This window comes from Hetaerina americana, unplaced genomic scaffold, assembly GCF_022747635.1.
Source record: "Hetaerina americana unplaced genomic scaffold, ioHetAmer1.1.p SCAF_48, whole genome shotgun sequence".
NCBI classification, from domain to species: Eukaryota; Metazoa; Arthropoda; class Insecta; order Odonata; family Calopterygidae; genus Hetaerina; species Hetaerina americana.
In genome coordinates this window covers 430867-449940 of record NW_027287073.1, presented here as the reverse complement: position 1 = coordinate 449940, position 19074 = coordinate 430867, and the positions used below count along the sequence as shown (strand labels likewise).

At 37.7% G+C, this 19074-nt stretch overlaps 1 protein-coding gene across 1 annotated transcript in view; it reads left to right on the top strand.

Moving 5' to 3' along the window:
* LOC139693376 (kelch-like protein 17) overlaps positions 1–13567 on the top strand; it is a 63258-nt gene extending 49691 nt beyond the window's left edge. The window contains exons 8-14 of the mRNA XM_071591504.1: positions 1956–2172; positions 4678–4822; positions 6757–6857; positions 8804–8959; positions 10428–10704; positions 11778–11972; positions 13513–13567. Of these exons, the coding sequence (XP_071447605.1) occupies positions 1956–2172; positions 4678–4822; positions 6757–6857; positions 8804–8959; positions 10428–10704; positions 11778–11972; positions 13513–13567 (1146 nt within the window). The remainder of the gene's footprint in view (positions 1–1955; positions 2173–4677; positions 4823–6756; positions 6858–8803; positions 8960–10427; positions 10705–11777; positions 11973–13512) is intronic.
* The last annotated feature ends 5507 nt before the right edge of the window (positions 13568–19074 follow it).

Here is a 19074-nt window from a genome sequence, read left to right as displayed (position 1 = left end):
AACTAGGGGGGACATAGGAAAAAGAATTGCGTTAGGCAAATAAGCTTTCCTAACGAGCAGGTAATTCTTGGCAGGGGCGTTAAGTAAGAATGTTAACAAAATTTTAGCGAACATTTTGATTTGGGAACGCGGATAGATGATAGACACAGATTAGAGGCTTTTTGAGATGTGGATGAGGAGAAGGACAGAAAGGTAAAATGGACGGAAAGGAAACAAATGAAGGGATACTAGGCAAGGTGGGGAAATAGAGAGAAGAATTGGGATAATTCAAAATGAGTCAGGAAAGGTGGATGCATAGCGTTTTGATTGGTGATGGAATTGAAATTGAATGTTGAAAGCTGTGATAGAGGAGAGAATGTTAGGAAGGCGGGGAAGTGAGAGAACAAGAATAAGCATGTTGAACAGAATGAAGGGATGCTGACAGTTTGACACATAGGAGAAGAGTTTACTGTCGTTCAGGGTTTCAGGTTGTGTCTTCTGAGGTGAGGCAAAGAAAGTACGGGTGTTCAGTCTCTGCTCATCCAAAACCTACCTGAAACTATAGACTACCTTCAAATAAATAAAATAAATGAGTTGGTAATAAAATAATAACGAAGAGTTCACAATCTGCTAATATTTCATTTTTCTAGCTATGCCATAGCTGCCATACGTGTAGTAGTGGACAGGATTCATGAATATACATGATATGCATATAAGTAAGCGATCAAATTTACGGGTTAGATGCAGTCGGGAAGCACAGGCTAAAGACGTGGGTCTGAACTTAGAGAAGAGATGATATCTCGTTGATTATCATCAGTGACATCGTGATGCCTTTACGGTGGGTGGGTAATAGGACGAGAACCCTTCAAAGTAAGTTTCGCTTCCTTCGTCCATCGCCCGAAATATTAAAATTAAAAACATTGCAACAACAAAGCGAAAAGTGACTGAAAACCCGGTGCTTCATGTTTGCAAATTAAGTGTGAGTCATTTGTTGCCCATTCCGTTAATTCTCTCGAAGAATCTGTTCAAGCCTTTTCCCAGAAACTAAAAATGTGATGCTAAGGTTAAATGGGACTAAGGTTAAATGATCTCCCCAATCCAACATTTCCTAAAAAAATAACGGTACAATGGAAGAAAGAAACAATGCGTTCATGGAGGAAGAACTCTCCTTATATGGATGAATCTCAATTCAATTTTATCGTGGCAAAACACGAAATACTCCTACAATGGAATTGTACTCAAAGGGAGTCAGACAAATTTGGTCATCATCTCAAGTATTTAAATTTTATGAACCTACCGCACAAATTTAAAGAGCATAGGAAGGATTTGAGTTGGGAATTAAAGTCAGTGGGGATGTGATAATGCCAGGTTTGTATGTGAACAAGCAATAGTTATTCAAACAACCAAGCGATGACTATTAATGTTAAAATTGCCTGACATGACCAATCCAATTAAGGTTAATAACAGGAATTCTAATCTGATGAGATACTCGGGAAGTAGGAAGCATATAGTGTAGCAGATGTAAGGCGTATGTAATGCACGCAAATAATTAATATGGTTCATTCATTCTCCTTTCCCTGTGACGTCACCACAGCCTGTAGAAACCCAAAAAGACCTGGTTTCCGCAAAAATCACAGGGCTTGAGTGAATACGAGAGATATCCAGGGGGGTAACCCGGAATCGAACCTAGGCCCCTGGTCAGGAAACAATTACACAAACCGTTGGACTACCACGCCTCTACTTTCATAGTTTTCTTAAATAGTATTCGTCGGCAATTGGTGCAAAACACATTACCAAACTACACCCTTGCACGAACTTAACTGAAGATGATCGTTCGCGATCGCATTAGATTCCCTGATTTAGTTCGATCATTCCTTTATTCTTCCGCGTGTTCACTTAAGTGTTCATTGCGAACTCACTCCGTCCGTGCCAGGTGAGGAATACGCACGCAAAACCCGGAATCGCTCTCGTTCCAGCTGATGCGCCACGTACGACTGGCGCTCATTGGCCGCTCGTTCCTCATGTCTCGAGTGGAGGGTGAGGCGCTGGTGCGCAGGGGCGGCGCCGAGGTACGCGAGTTGGTGCTGGAGGCCATGAAGTACCACCTGCTGCCGGAGCAGAGGGCGGCGCTGTCTACGCCCCGGACGGCGCATCGGAGGCCCCAAGGGACGCGGCCGTACCTCTTCGCCATCGGTGAGCGTGGCCTACGACGGGCGTGCCCCACCCTCTGGGCGCGGAACGCGGAGCAGTTTAGAACTTTAAGGAATGGGTGACCCCCAGATGAGAATTACCCGCCCATTGCCACATTGGGACCAGGTGCATGGTCCACGTGTGGTGGTGAACGTCTTTCTTTGGCGGTACAATTTTAACTTCAGGCCATCAGAGCTATAATTAAGCTCTTTCGTCAAATAAATGTATATAAAAAGGGTGCGTGGCACCATGATCGATGGAAGGGTAAAATTTCAGGGGGACCAGAAGACGAAGAGGAGTCCACTCATTAATCATTCGCACCTACCTCCTTACACCCTTTTATTTTCTAGGGATGTCTCTCTCCCTAGATCAGATGGACTCAGAGGCATGAGAGCAACGAATCTCTGAGGAGGGTGCAATCTTAAGCACAAGTAGCCCTATTCGATTACTGCTTCTGACTTTTCCACCAACAGTGACCTAGCTAGGGCAATAGGGTCGGAAGCGTTAAATTAAGCTAATTCAAGCTTTTATTATACACCTGTCAATGCATGACTCTCATCAACTGTATGTTAGAACTCTAACTTTCGAAAAAATTCCTTCCTGACAATGTGCAGTCATTTACTAAACTGACACTTTTTTTAACGGGTGGTTCCACAGAATTGTAATAGCTTGAGAAAGGAAACCATAATATAAGTGAAAAATTAACTATTTGTACAGTCAACTTTATAGTTACGCAGCCAGCAATCAGACCAGCCGAGACATCTTAACTCCAATTAACATAATAACTTAGAAATTCTCAGCTAAATACATGTGGTCAGATGTATTCGATTGTTTCTGGCTTAACTTAGTGGAAGTTCATGTTCATTAAATGAAGAACACAATGTATTTTTCTACTTTTCTTTATTTTGGTACTTCTGGTTTCAACACTTAGCCGTCCAGGTACTGTACCAGGTGTGTACCTGATGATGATGCCTAAGCATTGAAACTAGTAGTATCAAAATAAAAAAACAGTGGAAAAATACATTGTGTTCTTCATTTAATGAAAATGTGGTCAGATTTTAAAGGTTGGATGAAAATGTCCGTCCCCCCTGTGGCTATATATGCACATACCTGTGATCACTAGTGCAAATTCATTGCATATACTTGGTAAATTTTTCACCTGTTTCACATGTATTTTCAAGTTTCATACTCTCAAAGGAAATGCAGAGTGCATATCTAATTTCTCACAGCTTTTCCAAAAGAAAAAACTACAGTTTTAGTAGCATTTGCAAATTAGTGACATAAGATTTTGGTCTGGATTATAATCTATATATTTGGCATGGACATGGAAACACCTCCGACAAGAAAATTTTCAAATCATTATGTTATATCCAGGGAGATGTAATATTTGAAGAGATATGATTAGAATTTTAAAGAATATTAGAGTGGGTACCACAAAAATGGAGATTTGATTCATTACATCAATGCAAGTCTCCCTCTCAGCCAAATGCTCTACTCTTCCATGCTCTTGTTGGACAAACTCATCAGTGTCCATTGCCACAGTTAGCATTGAAGTTTACCCATGGGTCACAAGCAAAGAAACACCCTGATAGAAAAGTGATAAGGGAATCTTTTTCATTCATGGCAAAACTTATTTCCATGGGGGAGTAGAATAGACACTCAACAAAGCCATGAGCTCACCACATCACCCGCAGAGCCAAACCAGATAAGCGATACTGCCATATAGTGGGCCAGGCACCCACTCACCTGAAGGGTCCAGGGAATGGCTGCTCAGGTATCCTGGGTGCAGATCCCGATAAGAAAGGGTTGCTTGGAATTCAACATCAGCTCTCAGCTCAACTGAAAGAATGTACACCACTTAAAATTAAACTCTATTTCATATTAATCTGGTTATTTATGGTGACCACTGGTCTATCTCTAATATGTGAGTATTGATATTCTGTTTTTACTTTATTATTCTCATGTGCGAGCAGAGTTATCATCATGAATATATGACTGTATTACTGCATGAATGTCATATTTTAGATATTATTCAGTTGAATTGATATAAATATATACATATATATATATATATATATATATATATATATATATATATATATATATATATATATATATATATATGTATGTATAGAATATATATATAGAATATATATATATAAGTATATATATATACTTATATATATATATTTTTTTTCTATATATATATATATATATGTGTTTGCGTGAGTGTATATATATACAGTATACACTCACGATCACTATCACATGATTTGGCAAACTTTAAAATCTCTTTTAGTCTAAAATTCATGTACACACTCACTGTCACAAAATGATACACCTTTCTAGATGACATTACAATGGTTTTATTATGATTGCCATAATGTACACCTTATTTAAGAGCAATTAAGTTATTTGCTTGTCTTCAAATATCCAATAGATATCGGAAAAAAATAATGCATTGAGTAATGACATATGACAACATTTGCATGCTCCTCTCCCCCAAAGGTGGTGGCAACCTGTTTGCTACGCACAATGAGTGCGAGCGCTACAGTCCCCGCACTGACCGCTGGCACTCAATCGCACCAATGATATTCCGGCGAAGTCGAACAGGAGTCACCGCAATTGGACACCTCTTGTATGTCGTCGGAGGGTGAGTGTACAAATCCTGGGAAATGCCCGCTCAGGGAGATTCTTCTAACCCTCCACTAAACTATCCCCTTCACTAGCCCTCTGCGCAATAAAATGTGCCAGGGATCAGGATTGGTGCAGTGGCTATCATACTGGCTTCTCACCCAGAGGGCTCGGGTTCAAATCCTGCCGGTGTTGAATATTTTTCAGAGGTATCTCGATCCCTACTTGAGGTGATTTGTGGAGAGCACTTTGAGTGAGTACGACGTCCATCAGATGGGACGTTAAGCTGCAGACTCCTTGGTGTCTTTCATTAAGAGTAGGCTAATGCTGACGCCAGGTTTCTCTCCACCCTTCATCCTTTCCTGTCCATCCCCCATGGCGCAAATGACCTCAGCTGTCGGTCGCCTCCCTAAAATACTAGTACAAAAATATGTGCCTACTGTTTCCCCAATGCCAGATTTATGCCTTCTCTTGCCTAGCCAATGCATTTGACCACAGTTTATTCCCCTGTTACTGAGGCACAGTACTGAAATCCATGAATTTTGGGTAAGCAGGCACTCAGAGTAAACAGAGATTAATACCATTTATTCTTCATTGACACACAATCCTTAGGCAATGGAAAATGGTACACAAACAACACAGGGTATTAAACTGTCGATGAATTGGCACTGATTTATCCTGCTCTCATCATGTCCATTTAAGCTTCATTTAATTTTATTTTTACATAGCATCACATTTATATTCTCTCCAAATTGTTTTTAGTGGGGCTATGGAAACTCTGGAATCATTTAGTTAACCCATTAATTTGTAACAGGAATGAAATAAATTTTTCCTTCATTTTTACTACTATATTCTTCCATTTGCATTCAAAGATTTTGTTCTACCATTACTACTATATAACCTTATTTGTTATATGTTGTGCATGTTCAAGCATTCCTTTTACACATATTCAAATATTAACCCTCTGCCTGGGAAAAAGCCTACTGCATCACCAAATTATAAAAAGCTGCACATTGTTTCATAATCATTGGTTTCAGCCACTGGTGTTATATGTGTTACATATATTTACACCACCAGCCTAAAAGTCAATGAATTCCTTAATCTGTGGAAAAATTTTGCCTCTATGCATTGATTACAGGATGGGATCTAAACACTTCCAGGAACATCAAGATATTAATCAGATTCCCAGCAGAGGCAAAGCAACTGGAGAACTAAACCCTTGAGAAAAAAATATTATTGTTTCCATGATAGCATATATACCGGCTAAAAATGTTTTGCTCATCAAGATTTGATTCGAAAAAATTCATCTATTCTTGATCTAACACAGAACACTTGAAACTATTCACAGATCCAACAGATGAATAAAACTATTCCAAGATGCACATGTCAGAAGTATCTTAAGGGTACTAGCAGAAAATATTAATTATCAACATACACTTAAAAATATTTTGGATCCAAAATTTCATTTCCCATGAGGGAATATTTTGGAAGACAATGAGTGTGTAAAAAGGAGAATGTTTCCATAATTTGTTTACTTTTGCCCCCTATTCCCTAATTTCCAATTTTTATTAGCCTTATGAATTTTTTCATATTTCCATATTCATATTTTTCATATTACTTTTTAATGGGTTATTCAGATATCCTCTTGCCAGTTCTACTTATGTAAGTATAGCGTCTTATAAAATTAAAAAAATGTCACAATCAGTCAACATAAAACATTCAAATATACAGCCCAAACATACAGCCCATCTGTGGACAGTAGCTGCAGAATGAAACAAGAATGAAAATCAACATTTAAAATTAGAATAACACTAAAAAATGAAGTTCCAGTTCCCTTGTTCTTTCAGCACATTCCTTTCATCCCACTCATGTTTGCCAATTTGTTTGCCCTGTATCATCAAAGGACTTTGAGCTACATCTCATCCCCTTCCCTATCTTTCCCTCGTGGTACAGGTATGATGGGGCAACGGACCTGGCCACAGCAGAATGCTACAATCCACTGACCAACCAGTGGGCAGCTGTCACCCCAATGGGCACCAAAAGGAGCTGCCTTGGTAATGTACAGCAGAATTTTATTCTCCACCAGTAATTAGATACATTGCATGGATTCATTATAATTCAGACATACCATTCACATTTGCATATATATACAGGAGTGCAAATGAAATGGATGGAAAATCATTATCAAAAAATAACATCATAAAAGAATAAACATACAAACCATTTGAAATGTTAACACAAAAGTTGATCCAATTATCTATGTTACTGTAGAGTATATTCACTTGCATTCTGTCTCCTGTTTCACATCACATACCTGTATTTCATAATCCAAACACCCTTAAAGTGAACGTAAAAATGTCCGAAATATTTGGTTAAAATGTCAAATGGATGGATAAAATAACAAACAAAGAGTCCAATAAGAGGGGAGAAGAAAGGAGTTCAAAGAGAATACTGCGACATTACTTATGGTCTAAAGCTTGACAAAGAATCCAGAGTATTTCCTGCCCTTGGAAAAATGTATCAATGGTTTCTTTTAACCATCATGGCCTCACAGAACAGCCCTCTAGAGCACCAGAAAAGCACAAGTAAAACTTTTGCACACAAAATCACCAAACTACAAATTTGCTCACTGACTCATTAGTCCTGCAGACAAGTGACTTATATCAGTGCACCTACCAACCTCTCCAGATTGCTAAATCACGACAATGAATCAAAATAAGCAAATCAGGATAGTCTGGAAACTTATCAATTGCACCTCAAATAGTCTAAAAGAGCGATTTGACAATTTTAATTAACTCTCTGTGGGTCAAAATCTTGACAAAAAAATGGTTCACCAACATGTAGGAGCAATAATGATAGCCCTGTTTGACCTTCAACACCCCCTACTGCCCCACATAACACCCTCTTGCATCTTTTACCAACCTTATGTGTGGTGGTAATGACTCAGATGTTATCACAAGCATGTATCAACAAGGGCAGTTCCAATTCTCCAATACCCCATCCATTTCATGTAGGATACATTACCAGTCATAAAAGTGTGGTTCATGATCACATTTTAGCATCAATTTTCAAGCATTCCAGATTCCACACAGTGGCACCCTCCTACCACATATATGCCCTGGGTATGGGAGAAAGACCATACTCATAATTTTTTAACATTGCCGGGAAGCCATCTTCCTCTTTCCTTAATTCATTTCCGCACTGACTGTAAAATGATAGGTACCCAAAAATTTATCCAGAACTATCTTGGGCAATTTCCTTTATCTCTTTTAAATGAGCTTTTAAGAGCATCCATCTCTGTATTAACTGTTCCCATTAAACTTTCTGATTTTTTTTTAATCTTGTGATTTAATGTTTGCTGGCACAGCTAAAAGAAAAGTCACAGAATAATCACAATTATATTCAGAAAAGCAAAATATTTCAAATATAAAAAATATATGCATTTCTTTTCCTCCTCACTGGTTCATCTTCAAATTTCCTCCAGGTAGGCACAGTCAAATTATTCTGAGGCATTCACATAAGACCCAAGATAGCAGCCACCTACCTAAAAGCTCTATTCCAAATGTAAGCCCCAGATGACCAATATTTTTGGGCTGACTTGAATTTTTTCATTTCTTTAAATGTAGACACATACTATCTCCCCCAAACTAACTTTCGAAAAAAATATGAACATAACTGACTCAATAGATGACTTGTTATCTAATATAACAGGTAGTGCAGTTGAAATTTCTATAATGTCTTTATTTTTCACTCTGAAATACCTATATACTGATAAATTTTAAATCTATGTAACCTGGATGATTTAATGGAGTTACGTAAAATATACTTTAATGCATTTTCTTCACATTCACAACATTCTCAAATGATAACATTGAATCAACTCTATATAAAGTCAGGGAGGTTTGTCAAGAAGTTGGTGAAAGAAGAGGCTCACATAGCATTCTCTCCTCTGATCCTTACTTCAGCCTTAACATCTCTCTCCCTTTATGTCCAAACAAAGGCATCTGCAGCTTTGACGGTTTGGCATACGTATGTGGGGGCTATGATGGAGCATCCTGCTTGAGCAGTGTTGAGCGTTTTGACCCTCTGACATCAGTGTGGACTTCATGCCCAGCCATGGTCACCAGACGGAGGTACTGCCGACTTGCTGTGCTTGGTAAGTACCAAACACAGTGTCCTCCGAGTAAAAACACACATTTATACATTTCCCTTCAGAGTTGATAGTTGTGGTGGTATGGCCATCAAGATTGTGGTCATTTCACATCATGCAGTCACCAAGTTTAAAATTTAATTTTTTCAGGACCATTTGCTGAAACTATTCTACCATACATTTTCATATTTTTTCAATGGTCCCTTTTTGAAAAACATATATTGTTCTAATCAAGACCACATGAAGATATTGAATTATGGTGTTTACACTATACTCAATATTGTAAGTCTAATTTTAAAAGAGACCTGGCTGAAGGGTCTTAATAGACCTCATTGTTTAACACAAACTATTTCACTTATTTTGTTGTCTTTGTCTGTACTTTGACTTCAAATATTCTTTGAACTTTATCTTTGGTTTAATTATGCATTAGAGGAAAGGTAAAAAAAAAACTGAACAGCTTCATCACACGATGCCCCTGGAATAGAAGTATCAGTCTCGCAAACCAAACTCATTCAACTATATGAGAAAAGTTGCACCTTCTTCCAAAGATGCTTTTTTTATGATTTCTTAGATGGCATAAGAATCTTAAAGTTATGAAATAAAATTTTCTGCTAATTTAAAATCATAACATGTTTTACATTAAATATACGAGATAGAATTAAAGTGTATGCTTTGGCTGATCTCTATTGATAGATTCCTTAGCATGTCATGACCGAGTATCAAAATTAACATGGAAAGAAGAGTAAGATTCGCATCATAACCTAAAATTATTTTATTTTGCTAGAAATGATTGTGAAAGTTCAATCAATTATATATTGCAATGATGCCCAATTGAAATGATTGAAATGATGCTCCTTTATATGATTTGTACAGCTCAAAATGCAGCCCTGGCCTCAGTAGGCTGTTAAACACAATTTTCCTCTACCATTTTATGCCTAGTGTCCACAGTATTAGCTCATGCATCATCATTGTGCAGCCAATCTTGATTTGTACTTTGATTCCTTTCACCTTTGATGACTTGCAACACTGCTATTTTTTTAAAACTATTTGGATACTTGAAAATCACTTCAAGAACAGAGTGAAGACTTCACCAGGTCAGACAATTTTTGAAGTAGATTCATTAGGGTATGACTCCAAAAAGACAAAGCAGGCAGGCACTATGTGCAACAAGATGATAAAACAAGGCATCCCAGGAAGTTCTTGTGATGCGGAGAACAAGGTGAAAAGGGTACATCCACCTCTAAGGGGAAGTTTTGTAAAGAAATATGTACGGGAATTTTTTTAAAATTAAGAGTCATAAGAAATAACAAGTTTAATGATTATTTCTCTGTTCATTCCAAGCATTAAATAATCACACATATACGCAAGCTCCGTAGTTTCCCAGCAACTGTGGACAATTGTGCACCCACTCACTCGTTAAGTCTCAGTCATATTGTTGAAGACAGTGAGCAATCTACCCTTATCGTTCAAACAGAGAAGTGCATCTATGCAGTGGGTGGCTTTGACTCCAGCAACTACCAGGCAAGTGTTGAGCGACTGGATCCTCGTGAGGGACGATGGGTCACGCTACCCGCAATGAGCAGTCGTAGGTCCAGCAGCGGAGTGGCTGCAATGCCTGGAGATGAAGGCGTAGGCGGAGCAGCTGTCTACTGCGTTGGCGGCAATGATGGCACCATGTGTATGTCCAGCGGGGAGAGGCTCAATGTGCGGCGCAATGCATGGGAGCCCATCGCCCCCATGATCTCCCGCAGGTGAGAAGCATGCACCCACACCATGCCCGCAAATACTCGTCCCAAAAAACAAGTCTTTTCTCACAATCTATTATCAATATCCATGTTAACGAGTGGCCAGGAAATCATATATAAATCATTGAATCACGGACTTAGAAAGCATGAGGGGAATAAAAAAATATCTACAAAAAATTTCCTTTAAACTTAAATCATAGCCAAAAATTACTGTATGAGAGTATATTTGACACCAATTAATCAATGTATACGAAAAACAAAAATTTAGTAAAACTATTTATTATTTTTGGTATTCTAATGTTTAGGGTAGATTTTGAAAGGATGTAGATTGAACTATGAAACATTCCTTTGCTTCTCCAAGCAAAATACAACCTGACATCCAACACCACAGTTAATCATTCTCCCATTCTGCACACTTCATTCATCCCTTCCAACATTACTATTCAATTTCTGCCCCTTCCTCATTTTCCTAACATTCTCTCTTCTATCACAGACATCCCATCACCAATCAGAATGATCTGCGACTATATTTCTTGCTTCCTTTGGATTTCTATAAATATCCTCCCACCTCCCCTCTAAGTATGTCCAGCACTTTCTCATTTCCTTTCCTTTCTGAACACTTCAAACTTCTCCATCCTTTTTTGTTGTCTCAGGCGTAACTTTGTGGAATTTGCATAACATATTGAAATGTAATGAAATAATTGACTTTGTAATTCCACACACTTTATTTAAAAAACACGACCCAGGTTTCGACGTTGAACGTCATCATCAAGTATCAGACCTGATGATGACGTTCAACGTTGAAACCTGGGTCGTGTTTTTTAAATAAAGTGTGTGGAATTACAAAGTCAATTATTTCATTACATTTCAATATGTTCTCCATCCTTCTCCACATCCACATTTAAAAACCTCCAATTCATCATCCTTCTTTCAACAACCATGTTTCCATGCCGCAGTAAAATAGAGCATTGTAAAAATATCGAGTTAAAATTGAACACCCTAATCAATAATGCCAATGTATATCATGTATGCCTTGCACCCGAGATAGTGAGTCACTTGCCCCTTCACTCACATCACAGGGCCACCCACGAGTTGGTGAATGTGAGCGGCCGGTTGTTTGCGGTTGGTGGGAACGATGGCAGCTCCAGCCTAAGCTCAGTGGAGCGATACGAGCCAAGGAGTAACAAGTGGTGCGCTGCAGCACCCATGCTGGCACGGAGGAACAGCGTTGCAGCAGCTGCCCTCGACTGCCTCTTCGCTCGAATGGGGGACGAGTGCTTAGGAGGCGGCTGGGGGGAGGAGGGGGATGAGGATGATGATGATGGGGATGGGGAGGGAGATAGGGAGGGCGGGGATGGTGATGGAGGAGGGGGAACTGCTACCTGACCACCTAAGGGGGGTGGGGGGTGGGTCGGAGGGTGGCTGGGAGGAGGAGGGAGGGGAGGCCTGGGGGGAGGTTACTGGAGGATGGTCCTTCCCAGCTGCCTGAGGGCCGCTGGAGGTTGTTGATGGGGAGGAGGTGGGCAAAAAATGGCATGGTACACCTATTCATCATTCAAATATCATGGCAGTCTTCCACTTTTTCAAACACTCTCAATGATAACTCAATGCAAACTTTCAAACATCATTTTTCTTATTTAGGTACAAAAAAATGTCTCAAACAGTCATTAAAATGACATAAAAAGTGGAAGATTGCATGCTTCATTCTTAGCCATGTCAGAGGTAGTTTCAGAGCAAAGGTGAATATGTCTCTCAACCATGATATTTCAGCACGACAAAATGAGATGATCTAAGGTTTAGAGGCATAGCACAAGGGGTTAATGTGGTTCTGTTTGGTTGGGGGATAACTGGAGAGAGGCATATGTTCTCATGTAACTATCATTGCCAATGAAGTGTTCCCAAACCAAACCATACATGACCACACACACAATGTCCATCATAGGATGACATCCCACCTCATGAGGATATGCCTGGATTGCGAATGAAACAAAACATCAGCAATAATACCATTTCAAAACATGATAACATGTCGATAGGATGCAGTACATGCAAAATTAAATATACCCCTCCTCCCTAACTACAGCTTTGAAGCAAAAGGAAATGAGTCACTCCCCTCCAGCCCACAATTCCTTTTCTGCTTCCTTTCTTGGCAAAAGGCAAACGCATATAAGGATAAAGAACCATGGGTGATTTGAATACTTAAAAGAGGATTTGGCCTTTGTGAAATCTGATTTTTAAAACGAACTCTAATGCTGCCTATACAGAGCAATAAATTTCCTTTTTCAACGATTTATAGAGAAAAATTCTCAATGAAAGTTCATTCATTATCATGTTTTCCTTTGAGCTGTTGATTTTTGGTAAATCAATGAGTTACAGGGTTGGTAAAAAAAAGGTTAACTGACCACCGTAGATAACAGAAACTGTCATGAACACCATAAAACTCAAAACAAACAAGCATGTATGTTTCTGCGTGTGTGAGACATGATCTGTGGTCAGGATTCCTTTTGTCCTAAATACATTCCAATGCAATAATATTAAATGCTGTGTTTATAATTTCATCACTGGATTCCATCTACAATGCTGGAAAATTTGACGTAAAATCAATTAAACCAGTAAATTTTATTGACCTGAAAAGTATTAATGTCAGTATTCAAATTAGAAAATAATTTTCAATTTCTGTTCAAATTTTCATACGAAATGGAAATTTATGTAACTATTAGTAGGGTACAGACAATTGATTAAAAATTCTTCACCATGTCATGAGTGTGTAGGTAGGTAGGTACTATTTAGTGAGATCTCCATTTACATGTGCAGGTGCTCAATGAGCCTAGCAAAAGCAAATGGCAGGTGCATTACAGGAACATCATAGATTTCAATCCTGGCCATTACTTGAAAAATAAATAAAATCAAATTATTAGCTGTGAGCTAAACAAAGCTCTTTAATTATTTCAACTCTAACATACATTGGCCTTGTTTCATGAGTAAATAACATATTAGGTCAAGGTACATGTTGTTTAAATCCTGAGTTTTCTTTTAGGAATTACTTAAATGAGATAATATCTGGATAAAAAAAAAGATTTTATCAGCCAACACTTTTCTAATTCACAACATCAATAGGTTGCTTTAGAAAGATTATCTATTCTGAATAAAGTTCACTCATTTGATGTGAATACCAACCAAATAAGAGGCAAACAGACCACTACACACTCGTATACTTATTTGTGACCTATCATTTAACAGCATTGACAACTGGGACAACAAAACCTAAACTGCATTCTCAAATCATTATGCTGAGTCAATGTAATATGAGTGCCATGTGGTATCAGATAAAGATCTCAAATTCAACTTAGGTGCATACATTTAGGTTTTTTTCATCACTGCCAGTTTTAATATTCAGATATTTTGCAAGTATGAACCTACAGGTTGCTAAAAAGAGACATTTCAGGCGTGATATGGTGGAATATCATGATTAATTAAAAATAGCAATTTTCCACAAAAATAAAGTTTAATGCAACCGGTTTCAATCTTACTACATCATCATCAGGTGGATGATGATGTAACATTGAAACCGGTCGCATTAAACTTTATTTTTGTGGAAAATTGCTATTTTTAACTACAGGTTGCTGATATGCACCAATTGCTTTCCTGTTTATTTTAATGGTTTACTCACTAAAGATACAATTAGTCCCTTAGCATCAAGCATGTTGGCAGTAGAAATTGGAAAGTACGATTTTTTTTTCCAAGTATCTCGCGGTTTTGATATCCTCAAGTGCTTTGCGATGATTTCATTAGCTTCCATTTACATCCAATGGTTTTTGACTTGTCGCAAATAGCATTCATTTTATTTCGACCCATTTACTTCCAATATTTAATATATTTGAGAAACCAGACAGTGAAAATAGAAGGAAAAGTAAAAAAAAAAATATGACAATTCTATCATTGAGGGAATATTTCTACAATCAAAAACAAGTCAAATGTATTTCAGTTTTTGATGTTAACTGGTAGTGTGACCTTATGTGCTTAACGTCTATGTAAAGAGTAATGCAGCAGCAACTTTATCAATGACAGGATAATATTCATAATAACTTACCTTTATCTAATACAAAATGACTACATAAATGAAGCCTATTTGGCAATGGCTGGTAACAAAATGATTTTCTTCAGAAAAAAAAACATGAAACTCTGCCCCCTTTTCATATGACACATAGGAACTTAACCTAACAATTCATGTAATCCATTTCCGACCAAATATCTGCAAAAAAATCACATTTTTTCACATCTCTTATTTTAAAAGACAGCCATTCTTACTCTCAAAATCCTTTATCTTTCTCCTCTCTACTGTGCTATTCTATCACATCTTTCAGAGGTATCTCGATCCCTACTTGAGGTGCTTTGTGGAGGGCACTTTGAGAGAGTACGCCATCCGTTGGATGGGACATTAAGCTGCAGACCCCTTGGCGCATTTTGTAAAGAGTAGGCTAATGCCGACGCCGGGTTTCTCTCCACCCTTCATCCTTTCCTGTCCATCCCCTATGGCGCAAATGACCTCAGCTGTCGGTCGCCTCCCCTAAATACTACTACTACGGTACACTTGATTCCAATATTTCTGCCAGGAAGGCAATGGTTTTGTAATCTCAAAATGTGACAGGCTCTATGGTGCAAATAACCTCAGCTGCCAGTCACCTCCCCTAAATACTACTACTACTGTACACTCCATTCCATTATTTCTGCCAGGAAGGCAATGGTTTCGTAATCTCAAAATGTCACAGACTCGTGCTGGCTGTCTCATGTGACACAAACATTCTCCTCTAAGTGTAAAGCCTCTTTCAATGTTTGCATTTCCATGTGACAATATTATGACAATCTTAGCAAAATTAACGTTATCATTATATTCACTTTATTCAGAGAGCAACCTGTGGTTTGTTCAATGCATTCCAGGAACTCCCTTGTGACCACCTCCATTAGACAACACTGTCAGACTATCCAAACAGATACACCATTGTCATACCAACATGCCTCACCTTGAAGACACAGGACAGACTTGCTGAGCAACCAGACATCACTTGAACAATTACAAGAATGCCCTTCATGTTACTTACCCTCTGATATTTTTGAGGTCAACTTTCACATAACCCTCTACTGAGATTGCTCCAGGTTTGAAAACTTTCAGATATTTCAGCAGTTCTGTTTCCCCCTGCATAATGATCCCAGAATCCAACAAATAAAAGAGCATTGGTATGCTGCTCATAACCACTGCCAAGGTTTTTTCACTTCATTGAAAAAAGATTAAGTAAAAACGCAGCTTACCTGGGCAAAAAATTCTGAATAACAACAAATTTAATAAAGAAGAAATTAAACTTTATTATGCTTACCACATGAAACAAATTGATTTTCTCATGCCCATGTTTTCTTTTGAACTGTTTTAATGGAATGAGTGGACTTAAGTCCACTGTATGTAAGATAAATTCAAAATTACACCAATTCAGGAAGTATAAATGAAAAACTCAGAAGTCATGGATTTTCGTAGTCTTGTAATAGGCACCACACCTTGCTGTTCTGTTTGTGCCCCTCAAAGCAAATAGATGTGCATGTATTGAAATATGAAACGATTTGAAAGATTGGTAAAGAATTTGAAAAATATTCCCATTCATACAGAGTTAAATTTTCACAATCTATTCTTGACTGTGGAATAAAAGTCAATACTTCTAACAATATTCCTCTTATTTTTATATGCATCTTCATTAATTTGCAGTAAAACTCATAAACTCTAAGTATTCCCACTAAAATCCACACAGCCCAGCTCTATACTATCATGCCAAGTATTTTCTCTCCTCTAATCCAAGGTTGTCCTGAGGGGCAAACTTTTCCCTAAGCAAAGGAGAATTGATAAAAGAGGAAGATTTAGAATTTCCATTTCTTCTGCTCCTGTCAAATGCTCTTAATTCTGTAGCTTTGGTATCTTTCCATCTTGTTCATTTGCATTTTTCATAAAGCCTTTTTAGTACATCAACAACAGCAACATCTGTGACTCCCCTCAGATATATTCAAGAACAAGGCAAAAGCCAGGAAAATGGTATGAGGCATTTGGTATCACCAAACCTGTCAATTGCAAAAAACTTCAACTTTGACACCCACAAAGTTAAGAAAATTAGTCAATAAATGTCATTACAATTGCACTTCCCAAGTTATTCCTTCAAAGGATTGATCTTTCCAAATAAAATGACTATTAAAGTCCTCAAAATATAAAATATTATCAAGTGGTTTCCCTGCTGGTTTGACAGTGATTCACTCGTATCTTTCTAAACACACTTTATGCATCCCTCATTGATTTCCACTTCTCTAAATGAAAAAGAATCTTCCTTGCTGTGTGTGCTGCATCAAATCCTCCCTCAACTCCACAGAAACATATTTCATACCATAATGCACTTCATTTCCACATTTTTCAGGTAATGTTTTTATAAGACTTTTTGATACCATCATTTGATCATTGTAACCATAATTGTCCAGCTCCCAAGTCAAGCGGACAATGATGCATAACTCCAAAGGGGAACAAATTCATGGTGCGCCTGGCTCCCTCTCTCTCACCCTGCTTTCCCCTCGACTGAACAGACAAAGGGAAATGATACATTTTCCAAAATTACCAAGACTCTCTTCTCTCCAGTGCCAAATAACTCTCAAAAATGTCACAATGACTGACGAACCTCAAGCAAACTGAGCAAGTGCTTCAGTAATGATAAAAACGAAGACTGCTCCAATTATAATCACTTTTCATATTCATGTTTTGAAAAACTTTTTGCCACAGAATATTTTGCATGCATTTCTCTGATGATTTTTTTTTACAACAAAAACTCTTGTACAACTTGGGGCAAAGGGAGTGTGTAAATTTTCAGCAATTTGAACAGACATCAAGATTAAGTCAAGCCCTTATTTGGAAAGAAGAGGCTTAGTTTTGATGACTTTGTTGAAAAGTTTTTTGTAACAAACATTTGCTTCTTATGCATTCCATATCATTAAAAATGATGTGATGTCAGGGAAAAAAAACTGTAACAATCATATTTTGAAACGAAAAAAATGATGCGTTTTCAATTATTTTGCTAAAACAATAATATAAACTTGACCATATGAGAATAAATGTCTTTTACAAAATTGTACTATGCAAACAATGTGAATTTCTTTATGAGCAAAGTATATTTTTGAATTTCGCATTAATGTTAAAATTACGGATGACAAGCAATTGCATTCAGCTGTGTCAATGAGACTGATGATGAGGTTGTTATGTTGCAAAATTTTCCCCTCTGCTGACCACAGTAACACTGCCTTGTGACACGAGAAGCAAGTTGCCCCAAGAGGACACTGTGTTCACAGGGGAGTTGCTCCTTCCTGCTGATTTCCATTGTGATAATGTACTATATGTTAAAGCAAAATAATTTATTCTGTGACAAAACAATTTTACTGTTGTTATTTTTAACATTTGCAAACCTTTTCCATACTTGAAGCTGTCAATTCAACTTATATGAATGTTAAAAAACTATCAACCTCGCGAGAGATTCATTGCTTTACCTTCTGTGATTCAGAAATATCAATGGGCTCGACATGCAAGAAAATGCCCAAATACTCACTGTTGACAATTGATTGCAAGTCCATTATTATTCAACGGAGATAATCCTCAAAACTTTGGACCTATTGCACAATTATAATGGCCAAGGACCTCTACTTCGAATATCCACTTTGGTGGTGAAACTACTGGCAGTCTTTGTAACTATTTCGACATATCAAACAGGAAGAGGTACATAGAAACCACAAAAATTCCAGTTGAGCTGATGCTTTTGATCATAACTAGGTCAACCCTTTACCATGTCAACACCAGAAAGCAAGTGTGCTTTCTGAGCAACAAAATAAGACCACACTGAGAAAAGAAATAAGCTGATGATTATACCATTAATGGAACTTATTTCCATTAGCAGTATTGGATTTCCAAAACAGGTATTAAGTTTTATCTTTCACATTTTAATAGAAGCTGTATTTTGAATAGCTGTAAGGCAAAACAATGCTACTTAAAGAATAGTGTCGCGTTCAATTTTAAGGACTAAAATGATTTCGTTAAAGGGAAACTTACTTGTATTTGATTCAATTCTACATCCCAGAAGGGTTGCATAATTTGTGGCCATGCCTTGGCTTTAGACAATTTTATTAGGTGAGAAAATTGCCAATCCCCATCAGGAAACATATTTTCATTCAAATTGTAATACATACTCTGACTTATTTATATATCATTCCCCACCATTTTTTTCCTTAAACCATCCATTTGGCACATGAGATTTTAGAATGCTGTCAATACGTACATGATAATGTCATAACTCTGAAAATGGTCTTAGA